At 41.8% G+C, this 20,333-nt stretch overlaps 1 protein-coding gene across 2 annotated transcripts in view; it reads left to right on the top strand.

Annotated features, from left to right (window-relative positions):
• Window positions 1-20,333, top strand: part of ZNF704 (zinc finger protein 704) — a 98,779-nt gene that overhangs the window by 63,360 nt on the left and 15,086 nt on the right. For both annotated transcript variants that reach the window (XM_056331711.1, XM_056331712.1), the window contains exons 3-6: window positions 8,881-8,984; window positions 14,131-14,363; window positions 17,819-17,919; window positions 18,995-19,256. In XM_056331711.1, the coding sequence (XP_056187686.1) occupies window positions 8,881-8,984; window positions 14,131-14,363; window positions 17,819-17,919; window positions 18,995-19,256 (700 nt within the window). The remainder of the gene's footprint in view (window positions 1-8,880; window positions 8,985-14,130; window positions 14,364-17,818; window positions 17,920-18,994; window positions 19,257-20,333) is intronic.

Genomic DNA, 20,333 nt, shown 5'->3' on the forward strand with positions numbered 1-20,333 from the left:
AAAGACTGACATGTAAATATTAACAATAAACAGAAACTGACTCCTTGGGTCAGTTTCGAAACCGATTTGATTTCAGCAAAGTGCTCACTATCTTGTTCCCATTAGTAGTTATATGTAGCAACAGGACAGCCTACTTGTGGCTTTTTGATTTGGTGAGGAAAACTTGTAGGCTTTTTTTCAAGTGTTTCATCAATGTGTATTGTATTAGAAAAAAAATGTATATTTTAACGTGTGGATGGGGAAAAAGCAGTTAAGTATTGTTTTAAAGTTGGTTTACAGCAGCTTTTTAGAGATAAATTGTGCTAAACCAATTATCCACATAGATATGTTAGGACTGTATATAGGCATTGATACTATAAAACAGATTTTGAGAATGTTAGAATTAAATTCATACAAAATGGGAATAATGCTGTTCGCAGTAGATAAGGGTAAAAGAAGGCAGAGCAAAACATTTCTGGCCTTGTCTTTTGTACTTTATTCTGGGAAAGACAAAGTTCCCATAGCATCTGCTGTAAGAATATCTTCAGCTAATCACTGGTAAAATAATTTTGAAAAGTTAAGGAAGATTTATGTAAAAAACAGTTTTGCGAAAGGCTCAGTGAGAGTTGTGAAAGAGACATCAGATGTAGTAGTGTTTGGGTGGCTGTGACTGTGGGGGCCAGGTGCGGGTGGCAAATGGCACTGCCCTTCAGCAGCAGGCCTTGTAGTGGGAACACCAGCTACCTGGAGGGACAAGGTGTCTTCTCTTAGTTCCATGTTATCAGGTCACATCAAGCTGTCCCCTTAGCACATCACAGCGCTTCTTGGCACAGTTCTTGTTACATTTGGTGGGCTGGGACCTTCAGGGTTTGGGTTTTTTTTTTTGCTTTTCCATCTTTTCCCATTTTCAGCATGATAATTTGTATTGCATTGAACAGTACCTCTTGGGCATTGTAGCAAGTGATCCAGCCCCCTTCCCTGAGGAAAGTGTCGGAAGTGTGAAACTTACTTTTGGTAAACAGTACCCCATCAAAGCGATTCCATTTATGAGGGCGAAGGAGACGTGCATGTGAACAAGCTAGAACAGTAGCATAAGACAAAGGCAGGCAAGGGATGAAACTTGAGTATTTTGGACAACATTTGGAATAATTGGTCTGTTGTTTCAGGGTGCTATTGAGACTTGGTTTGTAGAGACTGACTGGTTTATTGCATCAGCAAGTGGCCTTTAAAGGAGAGGAGAGGGAACAGAAATCTTCCCAGAAAATCTTAAAGGTTTGTGCGTGACCATAAGTGATAACTGATCTCTGAAGGGTTCTGTTGCTACTTTTTGAATATAATTTTTGCTTTGCACTCATAATCTATCAAGTGATTACCATTTATTTGATTGCTGTGTTCTGAAGCAGATGATTTCTATGTCATATTCCTACTTCAGCTTCTGTTGTTGCCCTGAGGGCTCTTTGCCAGATAAGTTCTCTTGATATGTTGGAGCTGTTTGAAAAGTAAAAATGATTCATTGTATCAACTTCTTCAATATAGAGAATAAATTGTTCTTGTAAACTGCAGCTTATCTCCCAGTGTTGAATTTGGTTTGTTCCCATTTATGCAGAGCATTTAAAAACTGTAGATTTTATCACCTGCCAATAATGATAGCAGTGTTTTACTGCCCATCCTCTCCCTCCACCCCCAGCACGCTGTATCCTGTATTTTGTAAATCGGAGAGTGAGACCTAGAGTTCAATACTTTTCACATTTGGATAGGTTTGAAATTTCATTTGCCATTAAGGAAGTCAGGCAAGTTGCTTAAGCAGTGATAAAAAGACTTCTATGAAAAAGTCATTTTCCATCTGTTTTGCAGGCTTTGCCTTAAGCAAACTTTTCTGGGGAGTCTTAGAGAGCAAAGCAGCTAATCCTGCCGCTGAGCTTCAGAGGAATGGCAGCAGCAGAACGTGTCCATGGGATGTGTTTACACCAGACAGCGGAAATCACAGTACTTTGGCATCCTTTTTTTGCTGGTGCAGCTCTGCCAGCACTCCCCGAAGAGGTCTGGTGTGATGGCAGACTAAAGAGCAGTCAGGGTAGCATCCTAGCTTGTACTCTAATAGGGGGGAGAGGGGCACTGGGAAAGGATGCTCCAGGCACTCCCAGGGACTCGCCTGGCTTGGGAAGCTATCTGCTGTCCAGGAGCCGGAGGAAGAGGCAGGGACAGCAGAGGAAGAGACAGGTGAGACCCCTGTCTATGGGAGAGTATCTCAGCCAGCTTTTGGAACGAAATACTGTGTTTTCTTGGTTATTTAAATCTATAAAATGGTGTAAAAATGAATGGATTATTTTCTGTCAGCTTTCGGTGCTTTTTGTGATAACAGCTAGAGAAATACCTGTTTTTACAGAATACTCTTTTCGTGGAGCAGTGGAAAGTGATGTGTAGTTTGATGTGAGTTAAAAGACTTTGGACAACATGCCTGCATTACACACCACTTTCTCTTCAATTCTTGTTAAATGTGTTTTCTACTTTAGGATGCTGAGAACCACTCTGTGAATGTCTCCCATCTGATATGACTAATTTCTAAAGGCTTTTTATTGCCTTTAAAGCATTACAGTCCAAATAGAAAGTCAGTATCTGCATTACTGATGACTTTTATCAACTTTTCTTGGGTTCTAACACACCAGCCAGACTTCCAAAGGTCCTTTGGATAACTGAATTGCAAAATCTGTCAGCTTGGCCAGGAGGAGGTGGAGAGCTTTGACGTGAGCTTTGATGCATTTTTCTTTTCTCCTTGAGAAGTTCTGGTATACGTGTTTTTTAGAAGAAAAGTTCCTGTATTAGTATAATAAAGATTTTGATCATAATTAATTTCTAGTAGCTGTCAGTATCCAAAAAATTCGCTTGTATATAACAAAGACAGCAGAGACAGGCAAAGAAAGGCCAGTTACTCTGTATATGAGCTAGTCTGCAAATTACACAAAGTTAGTATGGAAAACATAAATTTTATGTTTGGCCACGATGAGCAAAGGCAGAAATCCCTAGCTTCTAATTATGCACCATATTATTGTATCTCTGCTTCAGATATCAAACACTAGTTCTCTTTTTAGATGTGTAAGTAGTAGTGCTCTCATGTTTTCAGATGTGTTGTCATAGTACTATACTGATTTAATATAATCTTTGAAAAGATTTCCCTGTTCTTTTTGCTTTATTGTGCAAAGTTACAGCTTTTAACAAAGAGTGCTGAAGACCTTAGGCTGTTTATATGGATCATTCTCTGTAGTTTTTGCTTTTGTCTTTGGGCAAATGGGTAAATTCTTAATCTTCATAATCAACAACCAAACATAACAGCAACAAGCACAATTGTTTATTTACCTGTACTGTTAGTATTTTGAGTTGTTAGATGGTAACCAAGTAGTACTGTGAATGTAAGGTATTTTATTGATTAAGAATGTTTTGCAGCATGATGGTTGTAGATCTTTGCTCAAAACAGGAGTGATTGTAGTTACTTTAGATATGTGGAGTCACAGCCACAGGCATGTCTTTTCTTGCTAGCTCCTTGTTAGGATGTTGCCTTTGCCATTAATGATTAATTGAAGAAACCTAAATCTTTTCATTTTACCTTTAGAATGTAATTTAGGGTTTTTACGTCTTCTAGAAGTACATCTGCTATTACTAGTACACCGATTACAATGATTCATTATATGATATGAATCATACTTGTGGTGTACAAAAGCCTGTAACAACATGTTTATCTATCAGTATTGATACAGTGCTCAGTATGATGGCATCAGTGCGATGTGGCTATCATCAGGTGGTCAGAGTGAGGCTTCAGAAGTCTCTGTATGAGCATTTAGCAGTATGGGAGGGAGAGAGCAATCTAAATATACTGTTATTTTGTCCTAGTTGTGGCATGTTAATACATACATATTTATATGGTACTTCCTTAGCAAAAGGTCAGGGTGTTTTGTGAACCACTGTCATAAGTCAGTTTTTGGGTGGAGGACAGTAGCCAGCTAGCATATCATATTAGCATTTTTGTGCTTGACTGTCACTGTTCTTGATCAATTCTAGTTACACTTTTTTATTTTATTTATTTTTTACTGTGTCCCTCTGGTGAGGATAGTAAGAAATAGGTAAACACATGCCTCTGCCAAAACAAAGAAGAATGTGTAAGCCTTTTAATAAATCTGAATGTTTAGGGCATATGGGCTTTAGGTGGTTATTGTTTAGAAAGTAGGATAAGGAAAGGCAAGCTCAACAGTGCTGGAACAGCAGGGGGATGTGGTTCTGGCGGATAAAGCCGGGTCTGTGACCATCAGCTTCTGTAGCCAACGTCCACTTGAAGTAATTGGAAACATCCTTCCCTTTCCCTTCTCCATGGCCTTATCTCCTGGTGCTGGAGTTTGTACACCCTTGCAGCCAGGTCCCGTCCCCCCCCCCCCCCCCCCCCCCCCACCTTCTCCGTGGGACTGGGGCCCTGGTGAGGAAGCACTGCCTGGTCCACACTCGGGCTGTGTCAGGACAGTCCTGGGGCACAGGAAGGCACTTTCCGTATGGTGAACTGGTGCCTCACTGGTTTGAACATTGGAGTTAGAGGCTGCTGGTCAGAGAATTAACTGAAAGCTTTGGAGTGGTGAGCAGGGAAAAACAATGTGTCTTGGTTTTATTTTTTATTTGCTTAAAATGAACTTAGTTGTGTTTTTTAATAAGGTCAGTTTTATCAAACCATCTGCTACCATTACCAGTTTCTCTGCTCTAAGAATATTCTCCAGGGCCCTTAAAATACGCTTGGATAAAGTACTGACCTAAGGTGCACTCTTTCCAAGAGGAAGAACTGCAGGCTTTTTGATCTAGGCCAGGCAAATAATAAAGAATAGACTAAAGACTTAAAAACTAGAACAAAATTAGGATTTATTGGGAGAAAGTTAAAAAAAAAAAAGTTCCAACGATAGATGATGGTGTGGCTGATAGAAGAAAAAACAGAGGTGTGATATAGATGTGTCCATATGGGAATAACACTTACTAGAGAGTATTAAGGTGAGTGTGGCCAGAAGACTTGTGTACCTTTCCCAAAGGGAGGTCAGGAAGACATAGCCTCACCAGAAAGTTGCTAGTAGGGAGGAATCTCACCAAGAGCTTAAACCACGGATTCAGTCCCATAAGGAAATACAGGTCTTAAAGGGAGTCAGCCGCTGGCTGAGGAAATGGGACAGTAGGAGATTGGAGGTTGTGTTGGTTTGGGGCACTTGGCGTAGCCTTGGACTAGTCTTGGATCCTCTTTTGCTCATCTTTTGAAGCTTAAACCCAGCTTTTCCTCACAGAGAGCTCTGACTGAGGAAGATGTGGTATTTTCTTAAAACCATTAAATGATTATCAAAAAAGCAGTAAATTCATCAGCAAAACCAAGGAAAGGATTGGGAAAGAGTAAAGGTGGTAACTAAGTTTAATTTGAGCTTGGGTATTAAAGAAAAGGACAATTCTAAATACAAGGCTGGCTGGGTAAGTGTATTGCAGGGATCAAGTGAAAGCATCCTCACTGCTGAGAAAGTGGGAGACATGAAGCCGAGAGACGTGGGGTGGTGGTAAAGAGATCTGTCCCCAGGGTCCTCTAGTTTCTGCTGTTTATGTCTCAGCTGGTTCATTATAGCTCACCTGTTGGCTGGATTTACAAAGACTTGGAAATGAAGGATTCAAAACTGCTTGGTCTCAAATGCAGACGGGGCTGATACAAATATATCTGTCCAGAAGTTGGGAGGTGGCATTTGGAGACTGCAGCGAAGCATCAGAGGAAGGAAGAAGTTAGATGATGTAGTAGGTGATCTTGCAACTGGCTCACATTTCCTTACACCTAATAACAGTATAAGCAACATCAGGGATTATAACTTAAGTCTGCAGAAAATCACCTTAGCGATGGTGGTATAAATGGTTTGTGAGCAATTGATGTGTAAGAAACAAGTTTTTCTCCCCACTGAGTGCAAATACTGTTGAATGCCTGTGTGCAGGTTCAACCTTCCAGCAGAGAAAACTGGAGAAGACTGGAGCAGTCTTAAAGCATCGATTCACATCTGATGCTGACTGAATGCAGATGGCTTAAGTGGTGCCTGTCTTCAGTTTTATGCTTTGCCTCTCTCTTGAAGGCTGCTGCTGGGGCAGCGGTGCTGGCTGAGTGACATATGAAATATGTGTGTTTACATTTATGAGCCAAACTGTAAAAATGTGTTTGGGAGCAGAGTCACATAAACCAGCGCTTGTAGCTGCTAAAATTCTTGTGGCTGGGAAGTACGAGCAGAGCATTCCTTGTTTGCTGGATACAGCTGAGGAGCAGTAAGTAGTAAAAATTACTATGATTCAAAATGGGCAGAGAAAATGTCTAGAGTTGTATTTTGGGGGGCTTTCCACATTGAAAACCTGTTAAAATGGATCAGGTAGAAAAAAACATTCCAGTAATTGCAAGAGTGTGGTTTTAGCATGGCTAGAAACAGCAGGGGTTCTTATGATGGTTCCTGTCCTTTGCCTACCTGTGAAAACTTTCATCTTAGACATGGATGCCAATGCTGACAGTTTGGGGCATTACTGACAAAATGATTTGGAGCAAAGGTTAGTTTTTCAGAGCATCAGTCTGAGTCATTGGTGGTGGGGGGACAACCATCAAGACAGAAGAGCTGGAAGAAGTTAAAATTATAGACTATTTGGAGGAACTTTGGCATTATCTCTAGGTGTAGACTCTGACATCTTGGCACCAACTTGGCAAACGCTTGCAACAACTGCTGTAGTGTGATTTGGCAATTCTGCAGAGGCCTGGATGGGAGCATATTAGTCCTGTTGCCACACACACAGAAGAGCCTTGTTGGGAGGGCTGATTGCAGACACTGGGGATCAGCTTCTCCAGCATATCAGGAACCTGTGGTCATCTTGGCCTCATATGTTGCCAAAGTGCAAATATTAGTGGTTCACCCACAGCTGGATAAAGGAGTACAGTCGGTGTAGTCTTCAGGAGTGGACTACAGAGCAGCTGAATTCTTCTCAGTGAGTGGTCTTTCGTACTAGGATATTGGGTAATTGGAAAATCATCTGGCAGGGCTGATCTCCAGAAAATGTAGCATCTCCGTGTCATCCTGTAGGAAAGGTCTTCTGAGCCCTGAGGAATTTGGCATTCTGAGTGAAATACTCCTTTGCAGACGGACCTGATGGGTGGCAGGTTCAGGTATTGGCTGATTATAGCAGGTATCCAAGATATTTCCAGTACTTGATGATGAGCATATGACTGCTGCGTTCTTTGCAAAAGCTTTGGCTGAAGGAACGGAGGGTTTCTATGGATATAAACAGAATGCAGCAGGTACCGTCATCAGCGTTCTGGTTCCAGGCACTGATACGTTGCAAAAGACAGTCGTGAGAGCTAAGCTGTTGTGTGGCATGGGAGAGTGTTCATTGGCACCTGCATGGGTCCTTGCATCACCCATAAAGCAGCTGTGAACCTCAAGTCTGAGGTTTGTTCACTAAAATACCAAGAGGTTTTGACTGTAGCATAGTTGCCAGTTCGTGAGCCTTTCACCTGGTGGGTGAAATGGGATTCTAGAGAGGGGATTGCAGCCAGCTTGTCCTGTTCTTCTTGGTGACTTACCAATCAACAGTTGATGGAAAGCATCAGGTAGCTGAACACTTCTTGTATTGGGCTTTAAATAAAGACTCGACCTGATGAGTTAAATAGAGATCCTGGCAAGTCACAGAGGAAATTATAGAAACCCCACAAGGCAGAATCGAGGTGGGGGAAGTGTCCTTTGTAAGAACAAATTTAACTTGGTCTCTAGTAAATGAGAAGATGGTCTTGGATGACCAGTCTTTGGTTGAAAGCAAATGTTTACAAGAAGCTGTCTGCTTTGATTCCGCTGTCCCTGAAGGATGAAAAGCAAAAGTCTGCTAAACCTAGTGGGTTTAGTAGTTCTGTTTTGGTACGTGCACTCTTCAGAAACTCTACATTGTCAGGAAGAGGTTACTTTTGGTGGAAAAAGTAATAGTATCCACATTTTTACAGACAAAGTGAATCCTCCATTGTCTAAAGAAAATGTGACTCCTTTAGCGATGGGTCACTGAAGCGTGGTTTCTGCCAACATCCATTGTTCTCCAAATCCTCTTCTCACTCCCCTGGAAAGCTGGCTGCCCTCCCTTCCCTTGTTACCTGTTGCTCATGCCCTCTCCTTTGACTTATGGCAGGCTTCCAGCAAGACCAAGCTAAGGCAGCAATGGGTCCCTCTCTTCACACTGTGCCATCTTACTGGCTCAGGTGCCTATCACACCTGCAAAAAAATAATATTTTTTTTCCCCTACCCTGGTTTTCTGCCAGTGTGCTATTTTAAATAGTTGGTTTAACATCTGGCAAGGAAAAATTTAGTATCAGTCTTTCAGAGAAAGTACGGGAAGGTTAATAGCATTAAGCAGAAGCAACAAAGAAAAAATTGTATCCCTTAGCTCCAGTTCATAGTTCTTCCTCACCCTACAGTGAGTAGTATATGACATTAATGTTACTAGTAATCATATTTGGGTTTGCACCTCTGTGTCTTCATCCAAGAAAAAAACTTCTTATGTACACACCTAGAACATGAATAGCTGAAATTCTGGAGGCGGTGAGGGAGGAACAGAGTCAAACTTATGAAGGGTCATAGTGATACTGACAATTTTATACAAAGATGTATTCTCTTCTCACTGCTTTTCCTATTTATACTGAGCTGGTTGGCTTAAAGTAGCCACTTGATAGCTCAGGTTGCCAGAATACACAAAAGCTTTGAGCACTGTATTTGGTGGCTTGCTTTTGCTACTGTGTCATGCTGATGTAGGGTTTGGGCTGGTATTAAAAAAAAAAAATTACTAAAAAAAGGTTAAATATTTGCTGATGTGTTTCCTGTCTCCCATTCACTGTTTCAGAAAATCTTCAGAAGAACTTGACATGGATAAAGTAACAGCAGCTATGGTACTCACCAGTTTATCCACCAGCCCTTTGGTCCGCAGCCCTCCTGTCCGACCCAACGGTAAGCCTTCCGAGGAGTGCCTGGGCAGGGGCTGCAGGGGAGGGGTGCCAGGGCTGTGTACGTGGGGGCTTATTTCCAGGAGTTGTGGCTGTGGTGGAGGACAAAGGGTGAGTGGCTGTCTTCTGGCAGTGACCAGCATACTGAGCTTTGCTCTGACCTAGTGCCGGTCTTTGGTGAAGCATTGGCAGAAAGGAGAAGAAACCTTTTCTGTAACTGTAGAGTAGCTCCAGTTTATGAAACTTGAGATACCCCATTTCATAAATGGGAGATGAGTGCTGCGGAAGGTCTCCTGACCTCACTGAAAAGCTGATTTTCCCAACAGCTTATTTGCTTTTGCACATATACAGTAAACGTGACAGCAGTTGTTCTTGTCCCCAGCCCATGGAAATCAGATCAGATTTTACGCAACAATATGATGAGGCAAAGCACTTGCAGATCACAGCCCTCAACTGAGAGGCAGTGCAGTAGCGGTCTGTACAGCAACAGGTCTGTTTCTGCTGATGCAGGATTAGACCCTCAGTTCCTGTGCCCTTTGTAACTCTCTGATGGTCTACCATCAAATCTGTAATCCCTTTAGAAGGCTACACCATTCATGATATAGCAGAAGACACACAAATAAAAATAAATATAAAGTTAGCCGTAATAATGAAATTGCTAATGAAGTATAATTAATCTATGCGTTAATGTAATTAATCTTGACTGGAGTTACAAGTGTTTTTAAACAAGTGCTTAAAAACAAGAGTTCTTAAAAGCATTAGATTTTAAGGAATTATTTAATTTAGAACACCCTTGTTAGGATATCTCAGCATTATTTGTATGCTTCTGGCTTTTCTTACTCATTTGTAACTGTTAAATAGACACTAGATGCCCTTCTACTGTAAATAATCTTGAGGACTTTGAGGAATACTTACAGATGCAAATGAGTAGGGAAGTAGTCTTTGCGTTTCTTCATGGAAGCAGGGGTGATCTACTGAATGACGTTCTTAAAAGGAATTTGTACCGTATGTTCCAGCTTTAAAGATTTTTGAACAAATAGTGTGTGTTTTCCATTTTTTTCCAGAAAATCTAAGCTTTATCCATTTAGCTGGAATTCTGGCCATGAACACACATGGCTCCTGTTTGTGTGCTTTCCAGTGTTGAAGGGAAAGGGAAAGGTAAAAACATACCTGCTCTCCAGCTGCTCACCTCACAGCCGAAACCACAGATGAAGATGGATCTGTGCTGATTTGCCAGGCAGGGATTTGGAGTGGCCAAGTGTGGTGGTATGACCCTGCTTGAATGCCAGGTGCCCACCAAAGCCCCTCTATCACTCCTGTCCTCCACTGGACAGGGGAGAGAAAATGTAATGGAAGGCTTGTGGGTCAAGGTAAGGACAGGGAGAGCACTCGCCAATTTCTGTCACAGGCAAAAAAGACTCAACTTTGGGAAAATTAGTTTAATTTATTACCATCCAAATCAGAAAAACACCTTCCCCCCACCCATCCTTTCTTCCCGGTCTTAACTTAATCCCTGATTTCTCTACCTCCTCCCCCAGAGCAGCGCAGGGGGGCAGGGAATGGGGGTTATGGTCAGTTCATCACACATCTCTGCTGCAACTTCCTCGTCACACTCTTCCCCTGCTCCAGCCTGGGGTCCCTCCCATGGGAGACAGTTCTCCATGAACTTCTTCAACGTGAGTCCTTCCCACGGGCTGCAGTTCTTCACGAACTGCCCCAGCGTGGGTCCCTCCCACCAGGTACCATCCTTCAGGCACAGCCGGCTCCAGCGTGGGTCCCCTGCGGGGTCACAGCCCGGCCAGCAAACCTGTTTCAGCATGGGCTCTTCTCTCCATGGGTCCACAAGTCCTGCCAACAAACCTGCTCCAGCATGGGATGCCCATGGGGTCACAGCCTCCTTCAGGCACCCACCTGCTCTGGCATGGGGTCCTCCATGGGCTGCAGGTGGAGATCTGCTCCACCATGGACTTCCATGGGCTGCAGGAGCACAGCCTGCCTCACCGTGGCCTTCACCATGGGCTGCAGGGGAACCTCTGCTCCGGCCCTGGAGCCCCTCCTGCCTCCTTCTGCACTGACCTGGGTGTCTGCAGAGTTGTTGCTCTCACGTAGTCTCACTCCTCCCTCTCTCTCTGGTGTAGATTTCCCCCCAGCACCCTACCCCCCGCCTCCCTCATCCCTTCTTAATAAGCTTTCCCAGAGGCGCTACCACCGTCACTGATTAATTCGGCCTTGGCCAGCGGCAAGTCTGTCTTGGAGCCAGCTAACATTGGCTCCATTGGACATGGGGGAAGCTTCTGGCTCTTCTCACAGAAGCCACCTCTGTAGCCCCCCCCACTACCAAAACCTTGCCATGCAAACCCACAATGCCAAGGAACACACCTGTCCCACGTTGCATCCCTGGTCACAGGGAGCTGCTCTGGTGTGGGGCAAGGCAATATCTGCCACCTCAGGCAGTTTGAGCAGATGACACTTGTCAGGAGCAGCAGTGCATATTAGCTAGCAGCCGTCGATTGGAAAAAATCTTCCGAACAAGCCCTTTTGAATTTTTAATAGGTAAATGGTAGCTGTTAACTGCCTTTGATATTTCTTCGTGCAGTCTGAGTGTTCTTTGATATTTCTTCACATAGCTTGCCTGCTTGTTTCCCAAAATCTGGGAAGACTAGCCTGAAAAAGTAATTCATGTGTTTTTGGTAATCACAGACAAGATTTGGAAGCTGTTGTTGGGCACTTTCTCCCTGAATATCTTAGTTTTGCCTGAGTGAAGACATACTGAAGACTTAAGTAAGATTTGATAATTTAAAGCTGATTCGGTGTTGTAAAGCTGGGCTCTGATCTTAGTAATAGGAGCCACAAATGGACTAATAATTAATTCTACATTCTTTTCCAAAGAAGGGCAGTAAGTAGCTGTATAGTTGAAGGAACATTTGTTGATACAAATGGAATTTTGCCTAGAAGTTAAAAAAAAACAGCCCCCAAACATTAGCATTAATATTAAAATGTGATCTGTGCTGGAATTACTGGGAATGATCACCTATATAAACTGGATCAGAGTTTAGCTGTTGTTTCACTGCAGCTGAGTAATATTTGGTCTGGTTCAGTTTCATGCAACTCCAGCAATGTGAAAAGAGCCCCAAAATAAAAGTAAATTACATTTATTTATATTTTAAACTTGTTTACATGGACAGATTTGTTAGTATTAACCAGAACTAGTTTTTGTTGTTTTTCCTGTTGTCAGTCTCATTCAGTCTTTTCCATACTACTTTAAAAATGTTCTTGATTTACATCTGTTCCTTCAGCAAGGTGGGGAAAAGCTGTAAACCATGAGAATACAAAGTACCGCTATAAATGTGTCGGAAAATAGTAGTTGAAGGAGTGCTGTTTCCTTTGTTTTTCTGAAGAAAAGGAAATGTTAAGCTATGCTAAGGTCACAAGTTGATACCAGATGTACTTCTTGGCTTTGGCACAAGACTAAAGCACAAATATGTAAAAGAAACAAACCCCACCTCCATTACAGCCACATGAAGGCTGTAATCATGAACCAAAACATGACATTCTCATATGTTAATTTATTAGCTACTGGAAATGTATATATTGTTTTCCAAAGAGAAAACTAGGGGGGGTGGGAGGGTTGATTCCATTTATGTTCTGTGGCCCTGATCAGTAAGTGCAGGGACTTGGCTGCTGCCTGTGCAAGGGGGTATTTTTATGCATGTGCTTACGTGATGGAGCACTGCATTCTGTTTTGTGAGCAGCTCGTGTTAACTGTTAAGGGTTTCATCTAAACCCAACTGCATTAGGAGGAAAATAGTAAAAATTGACTGGTTTGGGGTTAAGCTTTTGGTAGCAAGTGGTTGACATTATTTTCTTGCTGATGTCATGAGTTAATTCTGTCTGTAAGAAATGGAGAAGGAATGAAGGAGTGACTTCTGCAGAACTCTTAAAGGCAGGCACTGACTTGAAAAGACTCCAGTCTCACACTTAAATAACTTTTCATGAACGATAAGATGTTACTTGCTTGCCAACTCCCGAAGTCTGGTGTTGCACAGTACTTGGGCACCTATAGTGTCATTGGGAAAAGCTTCCAATGCCTGAGTTAGGGCGAAACCGCACCTAAACCGTCCCTGAGCACGTGCCCAGGCTCTTGTGAGAACCTGAAGCTTCAGGCAGAGCCACCCATGGTTGCACCATTGGACACGCTTGGGCCGTACCTTTGCCGAGCTGGTGACCTATGTACTCCTCTCCTGCCAAAAGCCCTTTAGGGACTGGGAAGAGTGGTGTGTCAATGTCTAATGCTGAGGACCTCAGCACATGAAACATGGCTCAAGCTGTGCCTCAGACTGTGAAAGCAGTGCTGTTACTCCCACTCACCACGTTGTAGAGTAACCTGTTAGTTCGAGTGTTTGCTTACCACCTAATGTCAGGGAAAGTGCTGCAGTGAGGAGGGGGTTCCTCCAACGAGCAGGTATGGAGGTGATCCAGCATCTATGCATCCCACTTCTGAAACCAGATGCCTAATGATACACCTGTATGAAGAAAAAGGGGTATCTTTCCAAGGGTACATGGTACCTCATTTAGAGATTCAGATGAGGCAGAGGTAAGTGCGCTGGGAGATTATGAGAAGGCAGTTAAGAGTATAGTAATGGTTTTCTTTGATGTTTTTAGTAATGGGAAGATGATCAGGTTTTTGTAGATCTGAGTGTCCTGAGGCTCAGAGTGTATGTCCCCTTCCCAGGGGATCTCCTCTTGGCCACGTGGTGGCTTGGCACTTGCTCTGATGCCTCACCACAGTCATGTCTTCCTGTTGAAAGTTGAGGATGTATTTGAATGCTTTACCTTAATCATGCATGCAAGATCTGACTGCTTATTGTGGTTTATGCTCCAGAACAAGTTATTTTTCCAAACTGAGCATTTCTTTTTAGAAAAATTCTTGTTTAAAAAAAAAGAAAAAAACACAACTGAAAAATCAAGTGTGGAATATGTAGTTTGTGTGCAGTGGCATAGATATGGTTGTTCTCTCTACATCCAATGCTTTTGGTTTCCTTTATTGAACGTACCGTTCATTACCAACGTGGCATCTAAGCATTAGATAAAATTGCTACTTAGCCCAAGCACAAAACTGTTGTAATAATGGCTGTTGTTATTTTTGACAGAATCCCTGAATGGATCTTGGAAAGAAGGAGGATTTGTGCCTTCTAGTACCAGCAGCAGTGGATACTGGAGCTGGAATGCTCCCAGTGACCAGTCCAACCCATCCACCCCATCTCCACCTCTGTCAGCTGATAGCTTCAAAGCTTTTCGGACACCTTCCCAGCCAGATGATGGTATTGATGAAGCTGAAACAAGCAACCTTCTCTTTGATGAGCCCATTCCTAGGAAGAGGAAGGTTAGCCTCATGTTAAATTCCATACCCATGGGCAAATAGGATGTTGGTAGACTTATTTTACTGTGAGAAGGGAACAGGTCACCCAAACAGCTCTGTATGTGTATCGCTCCTTGGCATCCAGTTAACATAGGTGCTTAGCCTAGCCACTATGTCTCACTCAACCTAGTCACCTACTGCACACACATGCTGCCATCAGCACCACATATTTGCGGGCAGATGGTGAGGTTCTACAGAGCCTCCTGCTCAGAAAACACTAGAGTGATTTCCAGAAGGTGTTGCCTCTGGCCATTCCAGGGATTTCTGTCTTACTTTGGCAAATTCTTTGTATGCAGGATGCAACAGGCAGCTTATACATGTCATCACAGAAACTGGATGTGGCCTTAATACTTCTTGTTCCCTGAAAGTGCTGTTTGTCTGACAGCATGTCAGATACCTTAATACTGTGAAGCTTTCTCTGTGCAAACATACGGAATGAAAAAAGGAGAGAGGGATCAGACCTGATGGCTTTTGATACAGTATTAGCAGTGGCCAAATTTATCCTTGGTAGGAGTGCAAAAGCAGACTAAATAAAACATAGCATTAAAAAAAAAAAAATCTGAAACTAACACCAAAAAAGCACCATTACGCTAGTAAGCAAGCTTCTCTTGAAGAAGAAAACAAAGAGATGGCAGTAGTCCAAGTTTCCTTCCCTCCCCAACGCAAGAGGACAGATTTTACGTAGCAAGATGAAAAAGGGCTTTTTGTAAGGAGAAAAACTGGAGAATTTATTCTCCTTAGTGACTTTGTTTCTGGCTCAGTCTGAGACAGTTAATTGCTTCATCACCAGCTAAAAGTTTTAATGATTGTTTAAACCTATTCAGATTTATCCTTTTGCTCCAGGTGTTGCTTATTTGCTGAGCTACACTGTTCTGCCCCTGCTTGTTGGAGAGGGGTGTAAAATGTTTGTGCTTCTTGCTAAAAAGGAAAACAAATATTTTGGAGAACACCTTTGTTATATTAAACTAGAAGTTAGAGTTGACTGTTAACCTAAAGACAGGGGGAATTTTAGCAGGTGTGGGACAGGAGGAGTGGGAATGCAGAAGTGTGCTGGTTTGCCTTTTATTTCTTAAAGTTCAGCTTATTAGCATCACTCTTATTGCTCAGCTGTGGTGAGACAGATGGGTTTGCAGTTGCCATCTTTATTGTTTTGTAAGTTGTCATTGAATATTTCTATTTTTGTACCCACCACAGATCTGTTACACTTTCTGTTCTGGTTTGCAGGGATTTTGCTCTGTAGGGCAAATGTTTAATTTAGATAAATATTATTACCCGCCGAACTTTTTTTTATAAATGAACTGCATTTCCTGCAGGCTTTTTTATTCTGGCCCCAGTGTGGTACTTTACCTTTCACACCTTTAGAAGCTGAAATAAAAATGTTCAGGTTATTTCTTCTTCAGGGCTGCAAAAATCAGAAGGAATAAACATGAAAATAGAGTGATCGGTAATGTTACTTTTACTCATTAAAGTTTCTTCCATTTCATGTTTGGAAAATGTCATGTTAGCAACCACTTCCTGTTAAGAAAGTTGTTTGCTTAAAAGTTTCCACTAACATAGTTATTCCTCACCAAGCCATTTATGTTCCATTATTTTCTTAAATAAAACATTAAGCCTGATGAGGCAATTTTTGGACTAGTCAGAAGTGGAAGCATGATTTATGTTCTTTATTTCTACTGGGTGAGATTTCATTTGGTTATGTTTAAGTACATGGGGTTTTGCAGACTCACTAGCACTGGCAATAAAGTCAAAAACTCAGTGGAGCTAGGAGATTGGTTTTACCATCAAACTGGAGATTGATGTTAAATCATTCTGTGTTCTTGAAGATGCATATGGTGTTCATGATGTCGTACCAGAATTCCTAAGATGTAAATGATAAGCATGGTGGTCTTCTTGTTGCTATAGTTCATGGTTGGTTCTGGGGTTTTGAGCTGATGGTAGTGTTTAGTATTATAAAAGTAAGAAATGTATCTATCAAAATTGCTAGGTAGATTATATTTAACTTCAGGAAAAGAAGAATTCTGTATCTTTTTGAATGGTAGTTGTATTATCAGATCAAAAAACTATAGAGGGAATTTATGTGTAACTTATTCCAAAGCAGAAGGTTTTCATACAAACGATACGATCAGGTACCTCAACTCTGAAAGCCCTTAGCATCCCTACTTTCAAACAGGAGTTGCTATAATGCCAAGTAACTATGAGAACATGCTACTACAATCAACTTGTATTTTAAAAAGCACATCAGCAGAGATTTTTGAAATTACATTCTAATCATCGTCTTTGTAGCAAGTGCTGAAACTTACTGTCTACTGGCATGCAGTTGCAAAGGATCCAAATTGAAGAAAGCAGCAAGTCAACTTTTGTTCAAGACACAGTGAAGCCTATACTTGACTCTAAGGATGTGCTTATTCCCTTTTCAGTTGAGCTTTGTATTAATATATTCATTTAATCTTACATGTAACTAAAATTATAGGATAAGAAGACAGTATTTTGAAGCTCTTCCTCATGTTTTCTGTAATATTGTGTTCTGTAATAGTAGAGAAAATTATTTTTGACATGTACAAATTATTTAGATACTATTTTTTTTTTACTTAAAATTTATAAAGTAGGTTTAATTGGGGGGTAAAATTAGCTTTTAAAAAATCTATACAGTTCTGCAACATTGGTGTTGTTTGTTGCCATATAGTGTGCTTTTATTTTTCTCCTGAGTCTTCAAAATATTAAACATTGGGCTGGTTATAGCCTTGTTGGCTGTAGTCTAAATTAATGACAATTCAGTTTAGGCCAGTGAAGGTACATTAAAAAATATAACAAGAATACTAAAATAAGATTATACAAACATCCTTTTAAAAATGTTGAACACAGCCAGATAGCTTCTCATTCTCTTGTCCAAGTGAGGGTCAAAGCAGCGTCTGAATGAAATAAAAGCAGGTTTTGGCAGCTTGTGGGTGAATATTGTCATAGCAGAAGCTACGGTTTTCTGGCACAGTATTTTTTGTGTGTTGCAAAATTCACAAGCAGAAATTTCACAAGAGCTTTAGGAAGATCCTAATTAAAGAAGATGCCTTGCATTAAATGAGAAGTCCTCATCAGCTGTTCTTTGAAAGACTCCAAAGAAATGTACGAAGTTGATACGTCATCTGCCTCTTTAGTGGGGAGACAGAACTGGAACTGGCAAATGAAAAAGCCATGCAAAAGAGTGGAGAGAGATATTTTGTCACAAACTGTTCCTGCAGCTTTTCACTGGGATTCTGTTGTGTTCAGTAGGATGACACTGGTGGACAGAGACTTTTACATCATTACAAATTCGGAATTAGAGGCTCTGAACCTTCACAGTGTTCTGTAGTTGTGTATTTGTTTTGGGTGGTTTGGTTTTCTTTCTATCTTCCTACAGCTAATGTTGCTTTATTAATAATTTTCAGAACTCCATGAAGGTGATGTTCAAATGCCTGTGGAAAAACTGTGGGAAGGTACTGAGCACAGCTGCAGGGATTCAGAAACACATACGGAACATTCACCTTGGGTAAGAGAGCAGTCTCTTTGGAAGTGTAAAGGATTTTGGTATAGAAAGGGAGGAGTCACACTTGGCTGGGGGGAGGAACTGGATTGTCCTTGGCTTCTCTGTCTCAGGTCCTTAGGTTTCTGAGGAAATTGCAGAGTAGTGCGTCAAGGTGAATGAGAATGTCTTCCAGCAGTGAGGCACTTTCTTTCCTGAACTTTTGTGAAGCTCACACTGCACTTCCCTAACAGCTGCACAACTCGGGCATTTACTTTGTATGTGCTATCTGCACATCACATCCAAGCTGATGCTGTGTGAAAGATGGCACATTTCAGGGTCTTGCATGAATACTTTTGTCCTGGTTTCAGCTAGGATAGAGTTAATTTTCTTCTTAGTAGCTGGTTTCACTAGTCTTGTTTCACATCAGGTGCTTGTGATGGTTCCGAGTCAATGCCAAAAAAAACCCACCGTAACACCAAAAAACCCCAACACCTAAGACAAAGAAGCTGAAGCTGCAATTCCATGTGTATGTTACTTGGACTAGAAGCAAAAGTGAATGAATTTTGTATAACATAAGCCTGTTTCAGAGCTTTACTTTGCAACTGAAATCTCCTGTGCAATATGCTGAGTAACCTAACTGTCTCATGTAGTTACAGTGGAGACTCATGGTCTTCACCTGTTAGGTATGTGGACATACATCTCTGTTGTGTAAGTCTGTGTTACACAGTGCTTAAAAATTAAAGGGACTATGAGGAAGTATTCTGGTGTGGATCTCCAGAGAGTCTTGCAAAGTCATAGTAGTTGCTGTTGGGCTTAGGCTCTGAAGGGTGAGGCTATCAGGAACAGAGAAAATCTCTCTCAAAACACTGAGAGGAGAAGAAACCCTCTAATCCTACTTCTTTTCCTCTCAGACTTAGATGACTTTCTTTTCCTCTCCCCTTTCCCTGCAGCCAGAATGCTGATAAAGTAGGTAGGGTTGAAACTGGGAATACTAATTTATTAATAGTATGAATATATTTGTGCATTTTTCTACAACTTAAATTTACCTTGGGGTTCTTGCTTTCATTTAATCGGTCTTCAATTATTTATTTTGATACAGACGCGCAGGAGAGTCTGACTACAGTGATGGAGAGGAGGATTTTTACTATACAGAAATCAGGCTCAACACGGACTCGGTAGCAGATGGCTTAAGCAGTCTTTCCCCAGTCTCTCCATCTTTAGCATCTCCTCCTTCCTTTCCCACCCAAGATACAATCCGTCCTGAAACTTCCTGTGCCAAAACTGAGACTAAATTGATGACACCTCTGAGCCGCTCAGCTCCTACCAACCTCTACCTCGTACACACGGACCACGCTTACCAGGTAACACTAGTGAGAGTGATCTCCATTGATTACTCTAATGTCATTAATGCATGAAGAAATGTCAGATCACATTTTTTGGGTTTTAAAAAGCCAAGTCTAGTTTTTTGGGTTGAAAATTTTTCAGGGCAGCCCAAGGGGTTCATCTTATTTAAATGCAGATGTCCATTTTTGAGCTAGTCATTTGTTTCTTTGTGCTCCCACCATATCTGGTGGATTTTGGGTGCTGTTTATCCAGCCACACATAGGTGCATACTTCAGGTTGGGAAGAGTTGCTCTGTGTATCCCACTGCCTACATCAGTTAATTCTCCACTGACCATAACAGGGGCCCAAGGTGACATGCTGAGATGTGGTCTCCTGCATTGTAAAAATTCTCATTCAGCCAGTCGAATCCCCAGAGTCTTCAGTTCAGCTCTGCTTGTACTGCAGATATCTGTAGGCAAGTACCCAAGGGATCCCAGGAACAATTAATTTCCTTTATTTGTACAGTGTGAAATGTCAGTTTGCTTATGTGAAGTAGAGCAGGAAGAATGAAAAGGCATATGTGGTATCCTCCTCCTCTTAGAGGTAATGCTTTGCCAATGGCAAAAATCCAATCAGATCCAAAATGTGCTGTTCCAAAAACTTCCAACTAAGTTTGGACAGAAAGCATTAATTTTAAAAGTGCACTAAAATTTGACATATTTTGGTCTGGATACCATATGAGAGAAGAAGAATAGAGGCTTTGAAGTAGTGTGGTCCATGACCTGTGTATGCAGCCGAGAACTGAACTCTCTTAAATTTATCAGATGCAATAATTTTCGTATACAGCTTTGTGCAGATGAAACCTTTTTGTTGTGCATCTGGAGCAGACCCACTAGAAGGGCAGAGGAAACTACACAGAATTCACAGGCTTGTTTAGACTCTTGTGCATGACAGAAAGCATGGGTGGAGGCTTGGCATCTCAGGTGGGAGCTACATCAGGTAGCACACCAACCTGAGGACTGATCAAGCTAGCTGGGAGAAAGGCATTCTTCTCAGTCTAGCTTAAACCCTGCCTCTCAGAGAGTGCAGCAGCAAGTCTAAGCTGCTGAAAAGAG

This window comes from Falco biarmicus, chromosome 3, assembly GCF_023638135.1.
Source record: "Falco biarmicus isolate bFalBia1 chromosome 3, bFalBia1.pri, whole genome shotgun sequence".
Lineage (NCBI taxonomy): Eukaryota > Metazoa > Chordata > Aves > Falconiformes > Falconidae > Falco > Falco biarmicus.